The 16175-nt window shown below is 45.7% G+C and overlaps 1 protein-coding gene across 2 annotated transcripts in view; it reads right to left on the bottom strand.

The window, feature by feature from the left end:
- Positions 1-2488: 2488 nt before the first annotated feature.
- The window catches only part of SMAD4 (SMAD family member 4), a 39397-nt gene continuing 25710 nt past the window's right edge, over positions 2489-16175 (bottom strand). For both annotated transcript variants that reach the window (XM_075532556.1, XM_075532557.1), the window contains exons 6-12: positions 14237-14356; positions 14027-14143; positions 12453-12503; positions 8897-9080; positions 6886-7054; positions 5396-5534; positions 2489-4046 (exon numbers count right to left, since the gene is read on the bottom strand). In XM_075532556.1, the coding sequence (XP_075388671.1) occupies positions 3835-4046; positions 5396-5534; positions 6886-7054; positions 8897-9080; positions 12453-12503; positions 14027-14143; positions 14237-14356 (992 nt within the window). In that variant the 3' untranslated portion in view covers positions 2489-3834. The remainder of the gene's footprint in view (positions 4047-5395; positions 5535-6885; positions 7055-8896; positions 9081-12452; positions 12504-14026; positions 14144-14236; positions 14357-16175) is intronic.

The raw sequence follows: 16175 nt of genomic DNA on the forward strand, positions 1-16175 counted from the left end.
ACCTACAATATTCTCTGACATATTAAATAACACCATCCAAAATGGCTACAATGATGGGAGTTTTAGTGCCTCAATAGGCAAGTGTGGGTTCCATGGGACACTTCATCCCATACTGATCCTGGAGGCCCCAGATGGCACCCCAGCAGGCCCAGGACAAGTGGGAGGTAGGGACGTAGGGGTGAGACAGAGGACTCCCTGCTAGGAGGCCAGCCTCTAACTTCTTACCTCCTTCCTGGTGTCTTACAAGAGAAAAGAAAACTGCTTCATTGTCAGAAAAGATGGAAACTCTACATAAAAGATTCAATCTTGCCAAGGTAGACTAAGTAAGGAGACCACTGTTAAGTTATCTGTCTTTAGCACCAAAACAGCAAGATCTCCCCTGCCATCACCCCCCTTCCACCCACAGAGCAGCTGACTGATGCTCCCAACGGAGTGACTCCCACAGAATCATCGCCTCAACACCTAAATGCTCCCCTTTGCCAATCAGCTACCATTAACTGCAATGCCAGTAAAATGACCTAATGAACAAGGAAGGGCAAACACTATAGACATGATTGTTTACATCCTGCTTCTTCCAAAGGGCTCTCAACAAAGTCACTTCACATAAAATACCCGCTGAGGAACTACTGATTCGGTGAATTCCGCCAACCCAGGAACAGCAGCACCCGACCTTTCAGTCTGCAGCCCAGGGAGACCTAGGGAGCACTGTGGGGGACTGTACAGCTCTCCTGCCCCCCCCCCCCAACTGGCACAGCTGACAACAGAGCTGCGGCTCGCCTTCCACACCTAGAATAAGCTTCTAGAATAACAACAGAGTCACATCTGGAAGAGAGATGACAGAAACATGTTTACATTGCCCTCCAGTTTTTTATGGCAAATGCCCCCTTAACACCACCCCACCCCCCACAAACTAAGCGGTTTTTAAACTTTGAAATGCACACAACTTGTGTACGTCTGGTTTACCCAGCTGACTGGGAAGCCCGTGGTACTTACAGCAGGAATGGGAGCCTCCGATGGGGTACTGGGGGCTTAGGGCACTACAAAGGAGTCATGTTTTTATAAAACAACACAAGTCATCTGGCAGTGGTCTTTATCATCAGAGTACCAGACCAGCTCTGGAAGAAAGAGGCTTTCTACTCCCATGACGAGTCGCGGTGTCAGAAACTCCCAGGGCAGTGCTGCCCCGTCCTACAGGGTCGTTGTGAGTCCTGACTGACTGGGTGGCAGTGAGTTAAGTGCAGTTCAGTATAGTAGAAGGAAGAGTCGACACCTTTCTGTGGTGGCCACCCCAGGAAGGCGCCCCCGTGATGAGACACTGGAGGCACTGGCCGGAAGTGCGGTGGGCCTCCAAGTGCCTCACCTCGGTCCGCTCTCACCAAAATCCACCACCTGTCTGAAAGCCTTAGCGACAGGAGTTAGCTCGAGAAAGCCCACCTGGAGCCCCACCCTCAAGTTCATCAGACTCCAAGAACTACAGGGCAAGTGGACCTAGAAGCGTCAAGCGGCATCAAGCCTCGTGGGTCCCAGTCTTACTTGTTAAAGACGGCACTCCTATAAAACCAAACAAACTCAGATGTAGCAGCGAAGCTCTCAAGAAGCACTGATCGTCGCATATGAGATGTTTTTCACAAGCATGCACAGAATCTACACAGCAATACAAAGCAAGCAGTCAGTATGGTTTGTGAGAGGCAGAAATCCATCCGTCCAGATGGCTTGACCACAGAGAGGTTTTTACTGAAGATTCGCCACACCCTTCCCTGGTGATTAAGCCAGAGAACCTCGCTGAGAGCAGAAAAGGGCCATGATCCATGCGCATCGCACAGAAGCGGCGAGACGCTGCCTGTTCCAAAACGCTTCCCCCGTCACTCGTCAGTCAAATAACTTCTACAAAAGAAAGTTTAGCTTTCAAGCTGCCAATCAAGCCCACGCCGCAATGGGACCAGTTAAAACTAGTTCTTTCAAGCCAATGTATGTGTAAGTACACTTCAGAGTACAAATGAGTTGGTAGAAAAGTTCTTGTAAAAACCGAAGACACGGAAGGAAGCCGGACTCAAGCTCGGTTCTTCAGCTGCAGCCACCGGCAGGTCTGGGGTCCTCTGGCTTCACCGTGGAACGAACGCTGCACAGCAAGGAAGGAGAACACTTGCTGAGTACAGTAAAACGCCATGGCCACCAGGTGTCCAGTGCTTCTCCCTCGACCTTCTCACACACCTTAAAAACCCTTCCTTTTATAAAGATCCTCCAAGCCCACCAGAAAAAGCCTCGGAAAGATACTCCTGGGTCGTGTTTCACGCTCTTCATCTGGTAAGCAATCGTTTGTCTGTCAGTGAAGCCCACCCCGCCCCAGCCCCGCGGGAGGCCCTGGGAAGTGCGGGCGGGAGGCGAGGGAGGAGGCTTCCCAGCCATGCTGCCTGCCATCCTGAGACTGGACTGCGGAGGGCACGGGAAAACAAAACAGCTTAAAAATCAAGCCTAGAATTCCGCTTGGTATGCTGAGATTCCGTTTTATTTAGGCTACTAGCTAGGTCAAAAGCATACATACTGTGTCTGTTGTACAGTCAATACATCTGCAAGTGTCTACTGAGAGGCTCCGTACAACGTCACTGCCAATTGATAGGAGCTTAGATTAACCAAAAGGTATATAAAAAGTTTGCAGTCTTGCCCCAAAATACAAAAACTGAATTTTAAACAATGTCATAACATACATGATTTAAACAGTATATGAAAAAAATCACATCAAACCAAGTACAAAAATATCCAAACTACCTATTGTGAACCGCAATGTTCCACTGTTCTGCACGGCATCTGACGTCGACTTCAGCAGTTTCCAAAAAAAACTCATGATTCCTTGCCTCACCGCCGCCTTTGCAGAACAGTGAGCCACAAAGTGGACTGGCACTGCTTTTAAAAAATACAAAATACCTTTCTTCATGAATCAGTGAGGGGAAGAAGTGCTTCTTCTAGGGTGCCTAGTCACCAGCTTCCAGCCCAGACACAGCAGACTATCGACGGTGTCACAGGGCAGAAGCAGCCCTGCTTGGTGAGCACTCAGTTACCTGGTGGGGCCAACACGTGGAACTTCAAATGTCACTCCTTTGTTTGGTCTGGTCGTTTCAAGGAATTCTCAATAGACACAAAGGTTAGTGTTTCTGTCTTGGCAAAAATAAAACTGAAGTTGCAAGACAACCTGAATCAAAATCATCCTCTCTAGTTTAACTTGCCAAAAAATATAAGGTTTTTTTGGAGAAAAGGTTATAATACATTGCTGTCATATTTTTTAAAAACAGAGTAAAGTTGCTTTGGGGAAAATTAACTCACCCACATGGCACAATATTTTGGAGTAAAGTGATATTCAACAATAACAGCTTGCATACAGATTAGCATAGGTGAATTAACTTTGAGAACTTCTCTGCATTTAAAACCAGCAGTATGAAATTTATTCTGGAGAATAACACACACTAATGTTCTGCATATAAAAGGCTCTAATACATCTGAAAGGGCTACATTTTCCAGCATTGGAATGACTCCTTCATACGTAACTGGTGAAGATTTGGTAAAGAATGTGTTTTTCCTGATCTTCAAGCTCTGTGCCATGCCTGAAAAGTTCTAAATAGAGAGGGGGGAAAAAAGAATTGTTTTTTGTTTTAATCCAGTTTCTCTCTGCTAGGAGCAAGGCAGCAAACCCATTTTTCAACCCTTGATGAAAAGATAAAGCAAACAAAAGTGAAACAGATCTTCAGATTATAAACAGGATTATACTCCAGAGTCCACTCTCCTGGCAGCAACAGGGACCCAAACGGTGGGTGGGCGGGTGGCCCTCACGCACACTCGGCCTCAGTCGAGCGGCTGGGGGTCGGCAATGGGCATGGTGTGGAGGACTTCATCCAGTAGCTGCAGGGCCCGGTGCAAGTGGATCTCGATCCAGCAGGGGGTCTCCTTGATGCTCTGCCTGGGGTAATCGGGTCCCCAGCCTTTCACAAAACTCATCCTGAGGATGCACAGGCGACGCAGGTCATCCACACCGATGCCAGCCGCCGCGGACAGACCTAACAGGAAAGATCGAGACACCACCGTCAGACACCGGCTGGGCTGTCTCCATCTTGCCCATGTTCCCATGTGGATCAAGTGACCAGCTTTTTCCCTCGTCTTCCTTCTCTGCACATCACTTCACTACCTCACTGCCAAAAGGCCAAGAAGCAACTGCAGATCTAAACTCTGTCAACAGGCACAAACAACTTTAGGCTATGTCCTATGTGTGTCCTTTAGCTACTACCGTAAACTGCGACACTCCACCAGCCCCCGCCTGGGCTTTGCTGTAGAAGTGGAGGGGACGGGACAAGAAACAGTAATATTGCAGGGCATCAGTGTCCACAGGCTGATTCTAAGAGCCTGACTCGCTGTCTACACAGCCTCGCTCCGAGTGAGACATGAGGAGAGACAGGACAGTGACCACTCTTGGTTCCCCTCAGCCTTCTGGGAAAGCCCCATGGTGCATGCAGCAGAGACTGAGAGCGCTCCTACTACTCAGAGGGGCAGCAGCTGAAAATGAGAAACTCACTAAGCCTTGCAGACGCTTTCGTACAAGCGTGTTAGCGACATAAAACTCGCTAGTCCTGGTTTTAGATGCCCACACTTTTAAAAAGATCAACTCTCAAGGGGAGCCTGTTGTTATCTACCTCTAGACTGTAAACTCCTGAACGGAACAACCTCCCTCCTCCCCACCACCCGCCACCGGCGACGCTAGCATGTAGCTGTTCAGTCAGGACACACAAGTCACAGAGAGCCGGTTTGCATTCATCAACAGCACAGGGAACTAGGGCAGGAGCTTGCATGTACTGAAGAGAACCAGCAGGGCCACTGCAGTTTCCTGAGCCAGTGTGATCTGCTTACCACACTGACGAGGCTTAAGAACAGGGGTGGACTGAGTCCCTAGCTAAGCCTTCAGACGTGGAAGATGGTGCCGCGTGTTTCCATCATAAAAGCCTAGAGTCAGGAGCTTAACGCCGCAGTAAAAATGCCCCATCAGTGTGAACCCTGGCGCACAGTTCATTTCAACCTCAGATTAACCGTCTACAGATGATCAAAATACCACCCTCACTGCAAGTTTCGCTCCACACTTAGCAAACTTGCAACAAAAAACAGGCAAGTGGGCCACAGGAATCTACCAGGAAGCCCTCCTCTCCTTTAGCCCGCATGCCCTCTGCGATACAACGAGGAACGCTGGGTCCTGGGCAAAGGGCAACTGCTCCAGCAGAAGTGCCACGTGTTCAAGACCGCCGTCCCAGATAAAGCACGTGCCTTTCTCTTGTAGCTTAGAGGAACTAACCGCCTGGGCGCATCAAGGCAAAACACCAACTAGCACACATTAAACAGAAAAACTCCAAGGCACACTTACTGATAGCTGGGGCGATCCCACCGACTGATCCTGGGCCCGGGATGTTTCCCGCCACAGCGGCTGCCTGGGCGGCAGCTGCAGCCTGAGCAGTGGCCGCTTGCTGCTGCATCTGACGGTGACACTGGCGCAAGTCGAAGACCTGTACAAAGAAGATGCAGAACAAGAGGAATGTTCCTGCTGACTCCTTTCTCGATCTGATGCCCAGTGCCTCACACTGACGGTCCTAATTAGCACTGGGGGAAGGGGACGTCTTAACCTGGCCCCACCTCTGAGGATGAAGGAGTTTGTTAAGACAGATACACATGTAGTCCCTGACCAATCCACTCAGTCCTCCAGGAATGGAGACCAGAGCATACAACAGTGTCGGGTCCTGGGATCACAACCCCCATGAGGGCTTCCCTAAAGTCCTACAGAGTCAGAACTTCCTCCCTGGCCTGGGACCTCTGGGAAGACCTCACCCAACAGAATGGCCACAGGAAGGAGCGTGGACAGGGAGATAATGCCAGGAATCGACCACAGGTTTGACAGAGGCTATTCTACATGTGTACTTACTTATGCTGTAAATATATCAATGAATATGGTGAAGCATATAAGGGGGCAAAGTTATGAAAACTTCCCAGACATAAGCAAACACCTTCAGGGAACAAGCCCTGGAGCCTGGGGGCTTAGGATCATAGCCTGGGAAGACCCCACGGTCAGGTGACATAACCCAGTGCACAAAGACAATGTTCTCCGTCCTGCTCTGGGGAGTGGTGTCTGGGGTCTTCAAAGTTGCTGAGCAGTCATCTAAGGTATAAACTCCCTCTCCAGCAGGAAGAGACCTGGAGCCAGTCAAAGACACATGGAAACAGTGAGTCCAGTCGACTGGGGGACCATGAAAACATTGACCTCCACAAGCTTGAGACCAGAACGAGAGTCCTTGGCTCCCAATGCCCACGGCTCTGCGGGGGGTCAGAGTGGAGTACAATGTGGAGCGAAACCCAAAGTTGAAAAGACGAGGGTTACTGTGACCAGAGATGAGTGGAAGCCCCTAGTCTGCGGTCCTTAGTCACATCTTCAAGTCTGGACTGAACTCTGCACTCCTGTGGCTCAATTTTCAACCCAACAATGGGCAGGTTTTAAGGGGAGGGATTAATTTTAGAATTATTCATCCATAGAATTATAAAGACTGGTTAAGAGAAAATTCAAGAACCTGATCTTCTGAATTGCATATACAGAGCTGGTGGTTTCATTAAATAGGCATTTTCTTTTAGAGCCTCTGTATTAAACTCTACAATGTTTTAGTAAAACACTAGGGATGAATGCACTCACAAAACCAGATAATGGATCGCATCTGTGAGGCCTAGAAAACGTGTTTTATACTCAAACATAATCTCTGATCACCTAATATACAGGAAGCATTTGCCGATTCCTCCGACCTCCTGTCCCGTCTGTTCCCCAGCAAACAGAGCCTCCCAGGTCTACGATACGGAAGGAAACGTCCAACTAACCTTTATATATGCACTTGGGTAGATCTTGTGCACAGCATCTCCAGGTGCACGTCCGGCTTCTCTGTCTAAGTAGTAGCTCTGTACAAAGACCGCGTGGTCGCTAAGGCACCTGACCCAAACATCACCTTCACCTTTACATTCCAGCTGCACACCTTTGCCAATGTGCAACCTTAGGGAAAAAGGAAGAGAATAAATTTCAATTGCCAAATATAAAACATAGATTGTAGTTCAGGTTATATAACTTGCCGATGTTGAAAAACTAGAAGGGACATCACACACACTAGAAACAAGACATGCCTTATCAAGATTTTGATACATTTTCTTGTTTTTATTTTCTATCTGTATATAGGGAATCATCAGGAAGTTCACAGAAAAACTCAATTCTCTTCCAATTCCACTTCTCCACCTGCTTCTAGAAGCCCAGTCCTGTGTAGCTCTCGCTGGGTACCAGCAGCCTCTGACACGCGCTCTCCCACCTTCTCAGCGCGAAGAGCTACGTGGTGCCGTGCCCATGCTCCAGCTCAGGGAAGTATGGCTCACGGCTACAGCCACGCTACAGGGGACGACTTACAGGCAAGTTCCATTAAGACGGCACTGGTGCAGAGATCAAGCAGTATGTCAAAGTCACAGTTAGTGACTGTAAGATTACCTGTTTTTATACACACACAATCCTTAAAGAGTTAATATCATGTACTCCCTATACTCAAGTACACAAACTTTTAACTGACATTTTGGGCTATACAACATAATGACTATTCAAAAAAAGGGGTGGTGGTGGTGGTGGTTAAGTGTTAACCCTTTGCTGACTCGTGTTTTTATGCCCATGATTGCTGGCTGGTCGCGAGGTAAGAATTAAAGCATGTCTGCACTTCCATTGGTTCATGCAGTTTGTAAGCCTGAAAGCGAGGGGGTTTTATTGCAGCCAGCTGCCCCGGAGAGCCTGGGCTCCAAACAGCAGGATGCTGAAGGAAGGGTCGGTGACAAGCACAGGCAGACGTGTCTGTCTCAGAAGAAAGGCTGCGCTGCTGTGTGCTTCCAAAAGGCCACAGCCGGGAGGGACGAGCTTAGGAACTCAGTCCTAACCCTGCCCAAGTGGGGCTGTCATCAGTCAGAGCCAGTTCCACAGACATTGGTTTAGGTCCCCCCTTTTGGAATCAGTTGCCAATGTTAAAAATAACACTCTAAGAGACATCTTAATGTAGACATGTGTCCTCATTTTAAAATCAGTTCCTTACAGTGATCTGTAGAGATCATACAGATTCAGAAAAAATTAATTTCTAAACTAAGTTCCTAAAGATCTGGTTACTTTTCTGAAACACAAAACCTTTACTAACTTAAAAAAATTTTAATTATTATGTAAAGGCTACCCTCAATCACTGTGTTTTCAATAAGAAACGTCTATAAATAAAATGGAATGCTCACAAATTTTGAATTTTGAGGATATTCTCCCCCCACCCTGTGCATTCAAGAACTCCAAGATCTCTATCAAGACCCATAACTGCAGATACAAGCCACTGTCCTGAGCACCTTATCTAACTAGCCATAGGTGGTAGTTACGCAATCTGCTGTCAGTTTGGTCTAGGAGAGTGAAAGGGTGGGGTTTAGCTGTCAATCAGGTCTCAGCTTGATGAGCTCATTTGGAGGTACTAAAGGAGATACATAGGTTGCTGGAGGCGGGACACACACTCACTCCCTGGCAGACACTCCTGCTGACAAAGACATCTGGAGCTATGCTAGAGTCCTGGAGCTGGGGGAGCCACATGGAGAGCCCTGGATCCATAAGACTTTCCACCCACTGGCCTGTGATCTTCCTGATTTCGGCATCATTGAATGCATTGAATGAGTCTAAACAGCAATCGGACAGATGGGCTAATATCGGACCTCTGCACTTGATCTGGACTGGGCTGGGATGATTTCTTAACATTCCATTACTTTGTCATACAAAGTTTTCTTATACACATGAATGTCTATGAATTTGTTTCTCTAGTCAACGCAGACTAACACACCATACCTTGCTCTCTCAATGGCTTCTGTCCTGTGAACATTAGAGAGTTGACCCAGGCAAAAGCGATCTCCTCCCGAAGGGTCCACGTAGCCATCCACAGTAACAATCGGGCAGCTTGAGGGGACCTTAAATGTCTCTCCCACCTGCACATCCATTTCAAAGTACGCAATGGAGCACCAGTACTCAGGAGCTAAGAAGCAGAAGGGAGAAAGCGAGCCCCAAGGGGTGTGAGAGAGAGATGTGGCTTTCATTTCTGGTTCACAGGTTAATGCTCTCTCTCTCTCTCTCTCTCTCTCCCGTCAGGAGATCTGAGCCTCTGCCACTCCTGGGTAGACAAGTGAGATAACATTCACAGGTGCCTAATTTTAAGTGGCCTGTTGCCCCCTTATCAGAGGAAAAAGATTACTGCTGGGCAATTAAGCCCCTTTCCATTATATACAGCCCATTGTCCTGGATAAGGTGTAGCCATTTCTGTTGCAGTCCCCTAGATCATTCTAGTGCCCGCCCCCCCCCCCAGGGTAGTATCCCCCACTTTGAAAAACATTATTGCAATCCCCTAACAGGTTTGGAAAACTAATGTAATAATAGCAGATTGATGTGCACTGAGCAGCACGTGCAAAAATAGCCCAGAGTGGTGACCGGGTCAGGCCGGCGAGGGTTAGAGCTCTCGGGGCACAGGGAGCAATGTGCTGAGAGCACAGAACTGCCTGCTCAGGAGAGGGTGTGAACTTCAAGCTCTTCAGCAGGCAAATAACAGAATCACCAGGTCAGCCTTGGATAAATTGGCGAGGGAGATACTGGGGACAGCTCTCCTAGCAGAGATGCGAGTTAGAAGAGTCTTGTGGCAAAACTCCACTGAGATCCAATAATACTCACAGTCAAAATCACTTCAGTTTCAGTGACTGATCCCAAACGTGTCTTTCTCCCATGCCCTCCCACAACCACTCAGACAAAGGCCCTTTCAGGATCAGCCCCACTACGAAACACCACTCCTGTTCTCCTGCTTCCATCCATGCAGACTGCCCCAGCTGTACCTGATCCATGCTCACTAATGTGACTGATTCCTACTCACCTGAGTCAGTAGGTCTCAGTCCCACAGTAGAAGGACGACACAAAGCTATCCCATGGCTAGAGACGACTGAGGGCCCCACAGCTGAGTCCACTACCCCTCACCATCCCAACCAGGGCAGGCTAATTAGCTTTGTTCCCCCAAACTACTGCCCACCACGCTCTAAGAGGAGAGACCCCAAGCCCCAGCTGCCAGGGGCCACAACTCTTTCAACAAAGCCGCCTCAGTGCCAGTAAAAGTTCTCTGTCTCTAGATTTCTCTCCTCATCACAATTTATTCATGTGTAGACTCAAATTAAGATCCTGATACGGTGATTCTATTTATGTAATTTCAAAAGCAAGAAAAAGTTTAGTTAGAAGGACTTCTCTATATAATTTAGGAATGTACTCATCACTTTAAAAACACAAAACACTAAGCTAACAAACGACACCCAGCTGTAGGGTGGGAGGGTTTGCAGGGCAAGAGGCTGAGTCTCAGTCTGGGGTTCGCTACACAGGGATAGGTTCTGATGCTACACATTCCACTGAGTGTCTGTTTTATATACTTTTCTCTGTGCTACGTTTCTCAATAAAAATGCTTATTCAAAAGGCAATACAAAGTTTTGAATCACCAATACTCAACTACTGCATATTAGTTAGGCTGCTAACCATTCTGAGTACTAGGCCTATGTTTTAAAAATGTATACTGAAATACTTCTATTTGTCTTCCAAATCGGGCAGAAGTGGGAATGTAGGCCACTTATGAGCAAAATATGACTGGCTGTTGATAACAGTCAAAATTGGGGCATTCCCTCCTCCAGTCTATTTGGTATATGCTTGAAATTCTATATAACCAAGAGGGTTTTGGTTTTTTTTCTAATGAGGAAAACTGAGTTTACCATTCTAGGAAAAAGCAAAAAGCTGGGCAATCAGTTGAAGTAACGTTATTTATATGTTTTATTTTAAGCTAAGAAGGCTCGCTGTGACGCAAGTGGAGGGGAGCCATATATTAAAATCTTGGCCTTTTTCTCTTTTAGTTCTACACTTTGGTGGCGTCATTTACGTGTTGGGCTGCTAACTGCAAGGTCAGCAGTTTGAAACCACCAGCCACTCTTTGAGAGAAAGACGGGGCTTTCTACTCCCATAAAGATTTCCATCTTGAGATGACTAGAGAAGTACATGACAAGTGAATTATGTGCCAATTTTATTTGAAAAATAATAACAATTTTTAAAAAGACTCCCAGTCTCAAAAACTCACCGGGGAAATTCTACTGTTCCACAGGGTCCTTGTGAGTCAGCATTGACTCAATAAAAGTGAGCTTGGCTTGGTTTCTCTGATACTTTGCCTCGCCTTTATCGACTGGATGGGAGTGGGGTTAGTTTTATAACTTGAAAAGTAGTTACAAACTGTAAATTGAGGGAACCATTTAGCTGTTTATTTGTTGTTAGTTTATTGTGTCAACCGGGCCGATCAACACCTGTGGGGTTAATTGAAGGACAGAGAGATAAATGGCTCAGTGAGCCTCGCCTTTCTATCTCTCCGGTCTTTTGCTTTCTGATGGTCAGACCAGGGTGCAGCTGCCTTAGCAATTCCCTGCTTCAGCTGGCAAGGCTGACTTCCTGCAAGACATCCCCAAGGAGAAGCCACATGGACCTACCCCAATAAAGTCCTGGGTGCTGGAGCAGCTGTGTGGAGACACCTGCCAGCGCTGAGATGCTCACACATTCACTGATTCGGCTTTCCTCCTGCAGTCAGCATCATAGTGTGTGTTTTGTGAAATGGAGGAGGACTTTGTGGATTGGTGTTGGACATATGAGTTAATGGGTTAATGTTGGACTTGCGGGCTTGGGTAGCACTGGGTGGAATGTTTTCTTGATGCGCGCTTACCCTTTATATACAACTCTCTCTTATACATGAGTCTCTGTGGATTTGTTTCTCCAAAGTACCCAGACTCACACATTTGTGTTAGCATAATATAACCCACAAAACTTTTTCAGTCCCATTTAACCAGGGATTCCTGAATCTTTTAACTACGTGCAGAGAGTTACCGTATATACTCGAGTATAAGCCTAATTTTACCACAGAAACCGCATAAAAATGTGCTGGAAAACTAGGCTTACACGTGAGTATATATGGTACTTTTCTTTCAATATCCACTCAAATTTCTTCCTTTGTTTTTAGCTACAATTTTGTAACTTTCTATTTCAAAAAATCCGTTTTCTTCTGGATATGTACTCAATGCTAATGCACAAATGTCAGTATTTGGTATTTTCCCTGAAAATAGTCTTTTCTTTTGGAGACAGTTAAAATTAATCAAATATTGACAGTGTGTCTACTCAGTGTGAGCTGCTCTTAAACTAGGTATGAAGTCATGCCACAGGGAGTGTATTTCTCTGAAAAGGTCAAGTAGTCTGTAATTATATTAAAAGCCGTATGGTGTATGCCTGCTTCAGTTACCAGAGAGAAAATCTAAACACAGGAAGAACCAATTCTTAACTAGGATTTTGCACTTACCAGGATGGTTGGAAATGGGAGGCTGGAACGCAAGCTCATTGTGAACTGGCCCTGAAGAAAAGACAATAAAAAAACCCATTTTTATTTATTAAAAGTTTTTCACTGCTGAAACTTTTAATAAACCTTGCTTAAATACAACTATCATACTTAGGAGTTTGTCTAACGACTTAACCATTTAATTGAAATTACTTAATGGTTATAGTACACAAATACACATATATATTACTTTTTAAGATATTTAATAAAAGTAGTTAATAGTTGAATGTTATGTAAGGTATACAATTAAGCAATTTACAGATTGTTTTACATGCACTATTAAATGTAGATTATAAAGGAATTATTCACGTAATATGTACTATACACTTTAGTATACCATGTACAATAAATAATCCAAACTGTTGGTTCCACTCCAAAAACAAGTGTCTGTGGTGTATTAATTAGGAACATCGACAGAGCAGAATAATCACTGTTGTAAAGAAGAGCACTGCATGTGGAGGACGCGGTGCGAAGCCTCCCCCGGGATTTCCATTGTGACAGTCACTTCGCACAGCACCTCGACACAGGTACGCTAACAGTCACTCCTGAGGCTTCAGGAGGCGAAGTCACCCCTCAGGGGTCACAGAGCTAGCCCAGGGTGCAGGTCTCACATCTTTCCTTAACCACTCCACTCTCTCCGTCAGCCAGGAGTAACTATAAAGGGGGCTTGCAGACATTTCCATTATCTTTTTATTCCATTTTTCCCCCACAAACCTTTCAAACCTCCTCTTAGTCTCTTATGACATAGAAAACTAACAGCCTGACTGAAGAAGGAGAGGATGCACTAATACCTATAGCTACACACACACAATCTGTTACGATTCCCACCCTTGCCCAGTACCCGACCCACCGATACCCATTACCTAACTGGAAGGAAAACATGGCAAAGCACCGAAAGCAGCGATCTCGGGGTGGGAGGGTTCTAGGTATTGCTTATTTTCTGTTCCCTTCTCTGTGTTGGCACCTTTTCTTCAGTGATAGCAGTCTTACAGCGAGAAGGAAAGGGACTTAATTTATATGAAAGCATTCCCCTCTTGATTTCATTAAGACCGAGTGACCGATAGGCCCACTGTCCCTGAAAGTGCAGGCCCTGGTTATCAGTTCCCAACCATGCCTGCAGAGGTTAACAACAAATTCAACATCGGTGTCTCCTGTTTGCTACGTCCTGAGGTGAGGGCACTGAGATCTTGGCACCAACGGGGTTTCCATCCCCTGAGGGTGGCGATACAAGATACATATGGGGTCGAAGAACATATACAAAGCACACAAACAAATGAATGGAAATTAATGTAGTGTTAATGAAACATTAGCAAAGGAGAGGTAAATGTATTTAAGAAAGAGCACGCCTCAGAAACAAAGAAATGAAAACCACAACTATGAAAAATACCATCTGTAAAAAAAAAAAAACAACGAAAAAGCACTAACCGCAGTGGAAATAAATTGTAGGATGAATAAAGGATGTCAAACTATTTGTTTAAAAAAATAGAAAAAAAAATCCTCAAAAAGAAAAAGCCCTTACAACAAAAACAAGAGCTTACAGTAATGTCCGGGATGGGGCGGCATAGGCGGGTGGTGCTGAAGATGGCCGTTTTGGTGGTGAGGCAAATTAGGTGTGTATGGTGCAGTTCTACTTCCCGTCCAGGTGGTAGTGCTGTCTAAAAATTAAGGCCCACATGGATTAATTTGCTTTTACAAAGGCTGCCTGTTTTTCGCAACGACTCGAAAGACTGAGAAAAGCGTGCACGTACTATGGTGGTAAGTCGCTGGCTGCCCGGTGAATCCATTCTGCTGCTGTCCCGGCTGGGGGCCCGAGGCGATCTGCAACAGGCCTTCACTATGGCTGCCCGCCAGGAGACCGGCCGGCTGACCTGCGGGAACACAAAGGCCTTAATCCGGGCCCAGAGCAAAAGAAGGGCCTGCGATAGCCACCCTATGACAGGGGGCAAGACCGGAAACTCAATCACAGCCCATCAAGCAAAACAAATCCAAAGTTCTCTATGGGCAAACCTTAACTTGAAGAAATTCTTAAAAGTAGTATATCCATCTGACATTAGTGGTCCATTTCTTCACACATTTTTTGCAAAGGCCAATAAAATTATCCTATATGTCTGCCTTGCATAATCACTTTTCAGAAGTACATTCATTCACCCCCAGTCATCCAATTCACCTCTCTTCAGAGCTTTCTGGTCAGTCTCCCCAAAGCCCAGGCCCAAGCAAAGGTTGAAAACTGGAAAGCTAATAATTATCAGCGCCCACACTGGTGATGGCACAATGCTAGGACTTGGGAAGATTACAACTGAGCGGGACATATTTTAAATTAGATGTGATGTGAAAGGTAAAGGAATTAAAAAGATATGCCTCCATTGTATTATCAATGTAGCATGTGTTACTAAACACCCCACAAATCTCAGTAAAGCCTTTGCATGTTTTTGTGAATTTTTAAATATTAAAGATCATTTCTTTTCAACAGCATCCGCACACTCCTGGGCTAAAAAAGTGAAGGAAAATTGTAGTTCCCTCTCTCCTATTCTGTTCCAGGACCAGCCTCCTCTAGGTGCCCCAGGGGCATGTGTGGGCTGCTGACCACAAGGTCAGGGGTTCAAATGCCCCAGGTGAATGATGGGTCTGTCGGTTCTAGGAATGACAACTTGGAAACCCAAGGGCGCAGGTCTACTCTGCCCTTCAGGGTCACTATGAGTTGAAATCAACTCCAGGTGGCAGGTTTTGCGTTGCACCTTTCTGGAGCTTTTTAAATAGTGTTCAAAACTATTTTATGTCATTGATTACTAACCGACACTTTTAAGACTTTTCCATTACAAGAGAAAAACCTGATTTCTTAAAGTAGGCATCAATTAAGTCCACTTAAGGCAAGGCTTAATTAAGTTCTCACTTGGAAAGCATGGGAATGTAGCCATTGGTATACCATTGTCATAACCGTATTCTTTTCTCATCTAAATGGAAATCTAAGCAAATGGAACAGTAAATGACCTCACTGTACGAAGTATCAAGGAATTGAAACCATTTTTCTTGTCTCTACAAATCAGTTCCCTAAAGCTAATATTACAAAATCAAAGGCTTATGAGATTATTTTAATACACCCAAATTACTCAATGTTAATGTTTTAAGCAATTCCCTTTCTGCTCACCCCCCCAAATTTGCTAATTATCCTTACAGGTTAATGCTTCTGCTTTTCATCATTATACATGCTACATACTATTAGCCAATTTATAGAAACTGTCATTACAGAGAAAAAAACTAAATGAATTTAACTTATAGGTAGGGGGGTGCCTGAAAAAGTTCATGGGAAGGGAAAATCCTCCTTTTCTTAACTTCCAAATTTCCACAACTTTTTAAAGTCACCCTGCTATTTAGAAAGAACCCCTGAGGATCTGTAGAAGCCAAAGTTACATGGACCATCAGTGCGAACCCAGGGAAAAACCTGGGGTTGGGGGGGGGGGTCTTCTAGCACACTGTTCCCAGTGGGCTCATACAGCAGTCTTCCCGCTCTTCTACTGGGGCCAACTTCTTTTCTTCCTTTCAACTGTTAACACACTGGCCAAGAGCTAAGAGAACACTTTGCCTACAGTGTTTATCATCCAACTGTGAAAACAAACCCCCCAAAACACCAAGATTGTCATCCACTTAGAGTATGTTCTCTTTGTGAAATGCGTATCTCAACGTGCACTC

This window comes from Tenrec ecaudatus, chromosome 15 (assembly GCF_050624435.1).
Source record: "Tenrec ecaudatus isolate mTenEca1 chromosome 15, mTenEca1.hap1, whole genome shotgun sequence".
NCBI lineage: Eukaryota > Metazoa > Chordata > Mammalia > Afrosoricida > Tenrecidae > Tenrec > Tenrec ecaudatus.